Consider the following 6,371-nt stretch of genomic DNA (forward strand, 5'->3'; position numbering starts at 1 on the left):
CCGGGGACCGGCAACGGGATCGCAAACCTCGGTGTTGCTCCCGCGCCTCGCTCAGCCAGTGAGCGGGAGCCGGTCTGTATGTGGGATCCGAACCCTCGGACGGGAGCGCCGCCGCGCTTCCCAAGCGGCGCACTATCCAGTGCGCCACTGGGCCGACCCAGAACTCTTTTCTTCTTGCAAAGCTGAAACTCTCTACTCATTAGCCCTCCTCCCAGACCCCGGTAACCATCCTTCTACTTTCTGTCACTATGAATTTGATTACTCTAGGTACCCTGTGTAAGTGGTATCATACAGTGTTTGTCTTTTTGTGACTAGCTTATTTCACTTAGCATAATGGTTATGTTTTTATTTTTTGTTTTTAATAAATAAGAACAGTACATACTCTGTAGGCAACTGGGCAAAGAAATAAACAGTCACTCCATAGTTGGGTAATGCAAATACAAATGAATGTGAAAAATTATTTTAAAATGCATATTAACAAAACTTTTTGGTTATCAAATTAAAAATTTTAAAAACTGCTAGTACTTAGTGATGATACAGAAACATTAAAACAGTATAATTCACCACAATTGTAATACGGATTGGCATATCTTTCTTTTATTATTTTGTACTTTTTTTTGTTTTGTTTATGGCTGGCCAGTACAGGAATCTGAATCCGTGACCTTGGTGTTACAAGGCTGTGCTCTAACCAACTGAGCAAAGCTGCCAGCCTCTGAGATTGGTATAATCTTTCTAACAAGTGATTTGACAATATGTATAAAGAACTTATAATAGGCAGATCCTTTTGCCCACTAACTCTACTTCTTGGGAGCCAGCCTAGAAAGTAATCAGACATATCAGCAAAGATTTATGTTGAATGGTGTTTGTTACAAAGTATTTATTACATAGTTATTATTCCAGTTGGAAACAACGTAAATGTTTAAGTAAATTATAGTATCTCTATCCATTATTCTAAATGGGGTAGCAAAAGGGCTTTTTTTGAATTTCTGGGAGGGGTGTGTTTAGCTTGTAAGAGCATACTGTGAAATCTCCACTAATTTGATTTATTTTAAATGTCAAGTAACATCAAAGAAAGGTATAAGATTTATATGTATAACTATAAGAGAATGGACTTTAAAATATTGGGAATCACCAGCTTATATATGACAGAATATTATACATACTTTAAATGTTCAGTAATTTTAGTGACACAGTGTATGGCTCATAGTAAGTGAAAAAGGGATGGATGCAAACTTACAATTACAGAATGAGCTCAACTATGAAAGAGAAATTCATTTTAAAAAGACTTGAAGTTAATATGCCAAAATGTTCACAGTGTTTGCCTTTGGGTAGGGGAATGTTTAGTTACCTCTTTACACTTTTCTGTCCTTTATGAATTCTCTGAGATGAGCATGTGTTACGTTTGTATAATTGGGGAAAATACAGTTTAAAAATATACATTTAAAAGAGTAGATTCCATATATAATTAAAGATATCTCATTCTTCTAAAGAGAGTTCTTTTTAAATTCCAGGGCTTTAGGATCAGACACAGGAGGATCAACCAGAAATCCTGCTGCCCACTGTGGGCTTGTTGGTTTCAAACCAAGCTATGGTTTAGTTTCTCGTCATGGTCTCATTCCTCTGGTGAACTCGATGGATGTGCCAGGAGTCTTAACAAGATGTGTGGATGATACAGCTATTGTGTTGGGTATTTATATGATACATACTGTTTGAAACAGTTTCACTGTAAAACAATATGTCTGTCACTCATAAATATTTATCCTTACAGATGTACTGGCTGGACATGACCCCAAAGATTCTACCACAGTACGAGATCCTGTTAAACCATTCATGCTTCCCAGTTTGACAGATGTGAGCAAACTATGTTTAGGAATTCCAAAGGTAACTTGTTCCTTTCATTACTTTACAGAAGTACTGTCAAGTCAAATACAGAGCACAGACTTGCAAGGCAGACTGGGTTTGAATCCTTGTCTGCCATTTTTATTGGCCATGTGACTTAGTCTCTTGTAAATTCAATTTCTCATCTGTAAAATTGGGATAATAAAAATGTTGTCCTTAGAAATTTGTTAGGATTAATTAGATAATCATGTTAAGCAGGGGGTCTGTAAACTTTTTCTGTAAAGGGCCAGATAGTAAATATTGTAGGCTTTGTGGACCATACAGTCTTTATTGTAGCTACTTAACTCTGCCATTATAGTGAGAAAGCAGCCATAGACAATATGAAAACGAAAGAGTGTGTCTGTGTTCTGATAAAACTTTATTTTCAAAAATAGCTGGCTGGTCACATCTGGCCCATGGGCTATAGTTTGCCAATCCCTGATGTAAAGGACTTAGCCCAAAGCTGTACTTTGCATAGTAGGGCCTCAATAAATGTTATCTTCTTTACTGTTACTATTATTACTACTACTACACCTATTACAGTAGCAATTGAGTAATTTCATACGTGAATGTAATAATGTTAAATTAGTGACCTTTTAAAAATCTTAAAAACGTTAAGCCTAGCAATATAATAATGCTTTATAGAAATCTTTTGAAATATTAATTTACCCTGCAGAATAATGAGGTTTCTCAGCCTTAGCAAGATTGTTATTTTGGGCTGAATAATTTTTTGTTGTAGAAACTGTCTGTGCATTATAAGGTAGCATTCCTGGCCTCTACCCTTAGATGCCAGTAGCATCCTCACCACCACCACAACCCCACAATCAAAAATGTCTACAGACATTACCAAATGTCCCCTGGTTGGGGAAAAGGAGATGAAAATTGTCCCCAGGTGAGACCAAAGCTGTAGAGAAGCACTACTTTCTTTAAAATCTTTCATTAAGGTGATGTCTGTGCCTTCTTTTAAGGATTTAGAAAGCAAACAGGTTTTAAAACAGACCTAGTTTGAAATCCTAGATCCTCTACTTACCTGACATGTAACATTAGGAAAATTACTTAACTTCTTGTCTCAATATTTCTCATTAATAAAATGAGGGATGATAATACCTACTTCACGTTAAAAGCATTAAATGAGAGTACCTTCGAAAAACATCTAGCAGAGTATTTGATACATAATGAACATTTAACAAATATGTTCCCCAACCAGATCTCCAATTTTTAATATTGTTATATCCAGCTTTAGGTATCTAAAACTGTGTCTGTCATGCTATAAACACTCAAATAGTTTCAATCTTTCTAGCTACCTACTGGAAATTTTATCAGATTTTCTAATGTATTACTAAAGATCCTGGAGTAAAAATTTTTATAACGTCATCAATACAGATGTTCCAATTTCTGTATCTTGACTTTTTCCTATAAGGAATACCTTGTACCAGAATTATCAAGTGAAGTACGATCTCTTTGGTCCAAAGCTGCTGACCTCTTTGAGTCTGAGGGAGCCAAAGTAATTGAAGTATCTCTTCCCCACACCAGTTATTCAATTGTCTGCTACCATGTATTGTGCACATCGGAAGTGGCATCAAATATGGCAAGATTTGATGGACTAGAATATGGTAAGATGGCTGTTTTTTGGATTTTTCAAGTAGTTATCTCAAACATCTGAAAGATTTACTTATTACTGACAAAGAAATTATTGCCTGGGATAATGTTAATGATTCAGAAATGTAGAACAGTGAATCATTTTATCTTTGTCATTTTAGAATTTTACTTAATATGATTCACCATAAATGTCTCTATGTTCACTTTGCTTCTCTGGACCGTAAATATCTTGAAGGGATAGTATCTTATTTTTGTATGCTGAGTCCAGCTAACATAGTGCCTAGCACATGGTAGGAGCTCAATAAGTATTTATGAAGTTATTTTTTCTTGGTTATTTTCCTCTCTTTCCATGATCGGTCCTTGGGACTGGTCAGTCAGTCACAAGGCAGACAGAGAAAAGGAACCACTAAGGGCAAGCTCCCTAAATTTTAGTATTGGTCACAAAAATGTGAATCTGGGTCTGGTTTTAGCCAAAACTATACTTTCTGTTCAAGTAGTGTTTATCTCTTTTTTTGTTTTCAGGTCACAGATGTGACATTGATGTGTCTACTGAAGCCATGTATGCTGCAACGAGACGAGAAGGGTTCAATGATGTGGTGAGAGGAAGAATTCTCTCAGGAAACTTTTTCTTATTAAAAGAGTAAGACAATTAGTTTAAAATTCTTGAAACCTTAAGAGTAAACTAGTAGCATGTCTATCAGGTGTTATAAGGCAAGATATTTACTAAAGAAGCAAAATCCTTATGATTCGAGTTAGAAAAGGCCTGTTTTTGACACTTTTGGTTCCTGGTATCCAAAAACAAACAAATATTGGTATTCTATCTAAATGATTAGAACAAACTAAGTGTGAAGCCCCTAAGGATTTCAGCCTTATTAAACATCCTCTGGCTATTCTTGCAACATTGGCTTATTGCCGTTAGAACCTAAAGCCAGGAGTTGTATTGTTGTCTTTTGAAAAAATTAGTGAATCAACTTAGTTTTTACTTGTACTGTGTATCTGTTTGCTCCAAGAAAGAATTCTAAATTACCATGACTCCTACTTAGAATGTCTTCCATATAAGTTTATTCATGATCTTATGAATGCGATTCATCTTGCACATCACTAAGTCTGTCTAAAAGGACATGAAAAGTATGAATAAGCAAGATTAATTGTTGTAATGAGTAGCTTCCTGGAGTTTTTCTCCATGCCCTCAAAGGCAGAAAGCATTTTATTCATCTGTGCATCCCCACAGAGCCAATAGTTAGGATTATCTTCTCCAAAAATACTCTTTAATTATGTTCCATATTAAAAGACTCTTATCCATATTGACCAGATGCTTGTAATGACTTAGGAATAGGAAAAGAAAATGAAATATGAGTATTGCTAAGAAGTTTTCTAAGCAAAGACTTTTATTAGGCTAAAGATGGTACATGTACCAAATATTACTGATAAGAATCATTTTGTATATATTAAGGCACAAGTGGATGGATTATATAGGTCATTGTAACAGCATAAGAAGAAATTGAAGGAGAAAAGTCTGGAAGCATTTTCCGTGATCACTGGTTGAGGGTACTGATAACTTGGCTCAACTTGTTTGTTTTGGAAGGTTTTTGTTTGCTTGTTTGTTTTGGGTGATAGGAAAAATGGGATTAGGGGTACTTTTTTATGTCTTAAAAAGTTGGGCCGGCCCGGTGGCACACTGGAGAGTGCGCCGCTTGGGAGTGCTGTGGCGCTCCCGCCGAGGGTTCGGATCCCATGTGGAGACCGGTTCCCACTCACTGGCTGAGTGCGGTGCGGACGCGACACTGAGGGTTGCGATCCCGTTGCCGGTCCCCGGTGCGGGCATGACACTGAGGGTTGCGATCCCGTTACCGGTCAGTAAAAAAAGACAAAAAGGAAAAAAAAAAAAAAGTCAACTTATGTGCCAGGAACTGTGAAAAGTCTTAACATTTTTATTTACATGAAACCTCAGTTTAGTATTTTATCATTCTTCTATCACCTTTTGTTCAGTAAACACAGATTTATTGAATTAAGAATCCAGAGTTTATCTTTGTTTTTAATAGGCATAAATATTTAATTTTGAACCACTTTTAAATCTGCCTTTTGCTATTTGTCTTCTAATTGTCCCATCTGTTCTTTCTTTCTTTTGACCTCTTTTCCTGACTTTTATTTTTTCTTTAAATAATAATTTTTCTCTTAAATAGATTTAAAATGAGAAAAAAATGAATCATCTATATTTACCTACACTTTTACTATTTCTGGTGCTTTTCACTCTGTTATATAGATCTAAATGTCATCTACTTTAATTTTCTTTTTGCCTAAAGAGCTTCCTTTAATATTTCTTATAGTGCAGTCCTTCTGGCAATGGACTCTTTAATCTTTCGTTGATTTTTAAAAGTCTTTAATTTTGAAAGATAACTTGTCTGTCCATAAAATGATAGGTTAATAGTTTTTTCTTTCATTACTTTAAGGTGTTGCGCCATTGTCTTCTGGCTTGCATATTTTCTGAGAAGTCTGTTTGTCATTCTTTGTTATTTTCTTTATAATGTCTTTTTTCACAATGGCTGATTTTAAGATTTTCTCTTTATTGTTAGTTTTCAGAAATTTGACTGTGATGTGCATTGGTGTGGTTTTCTGTGTATTTCTTCTGGTTAGGGGTTTGTTGAACTTCTTGGATCTGTAGGTTTATAGTTTCGATAAAATTTGGAAAATTTTTGGCCATAATTTTTTCAAGTATTTTTTCTGCCCTCCCCCCTCCTTCTTGGACTCCATTTACATGTAATCTGCTTAATTAACACTTACATGTTAATCTGCTTAATGTTGTCCCATAGTTCATGGATGTTCCATTCTTTTCTCCCCCCCCCCCCCCCCCCCCCCCCTTTTTTTTTTTTTTTTTTTTTTTTTTTTTTTTTTTT

At 35.6% G+C, this 6,371-nt stretch overlaps 1 protein-coding gene across 1 annotated transcript in view; it reads left to right on the forward strand.

The window, feature by feature from the left end:
* The window catches only part of QRSL1 (glutaminyl-tRNA synthase (glutamine-hydrolyzing)-like 1), a 30,262-nt gene that overhangs the window by 16,375 nt on the left and 7,516 nt on the right, over positions 1–6,371 (forward strand). The window contains exons 6-9 of the mRNA XM_008590516.1: positions 1,512–1,687; positions 1,769–1,881; positions 3,299–3,491; positions 4,000–4,117. Coding sequence (XP_008588738.1) covers positions 1,512–1,687; positions 1,769–1,881; positions 3,299–3,491; positions 4,000–4,117 — 600 coding nt within the window. The remainder of the gene's footprint in view (positions 1–1,511; positions 1,688–1,768; positions 1,882–3,298; positions 3,492–3,999; positions 4,118–6,371) is intronic.

Source organism: Galeopterus variegatus, unplaced genomic scaffold (assembly GCF_000696425.1).
Source record: "Galeopterus variegatus unplaced genomic scaffold, G_variegatus-3.0.2 Scaffold141, whole genome shotgun sequence".
NCBI lineage: Eukaryota > Metazoa > Chordata > Mammalia > Dermoptera > Cynocephalidae > Galeopterus > Galeopterus variegatus.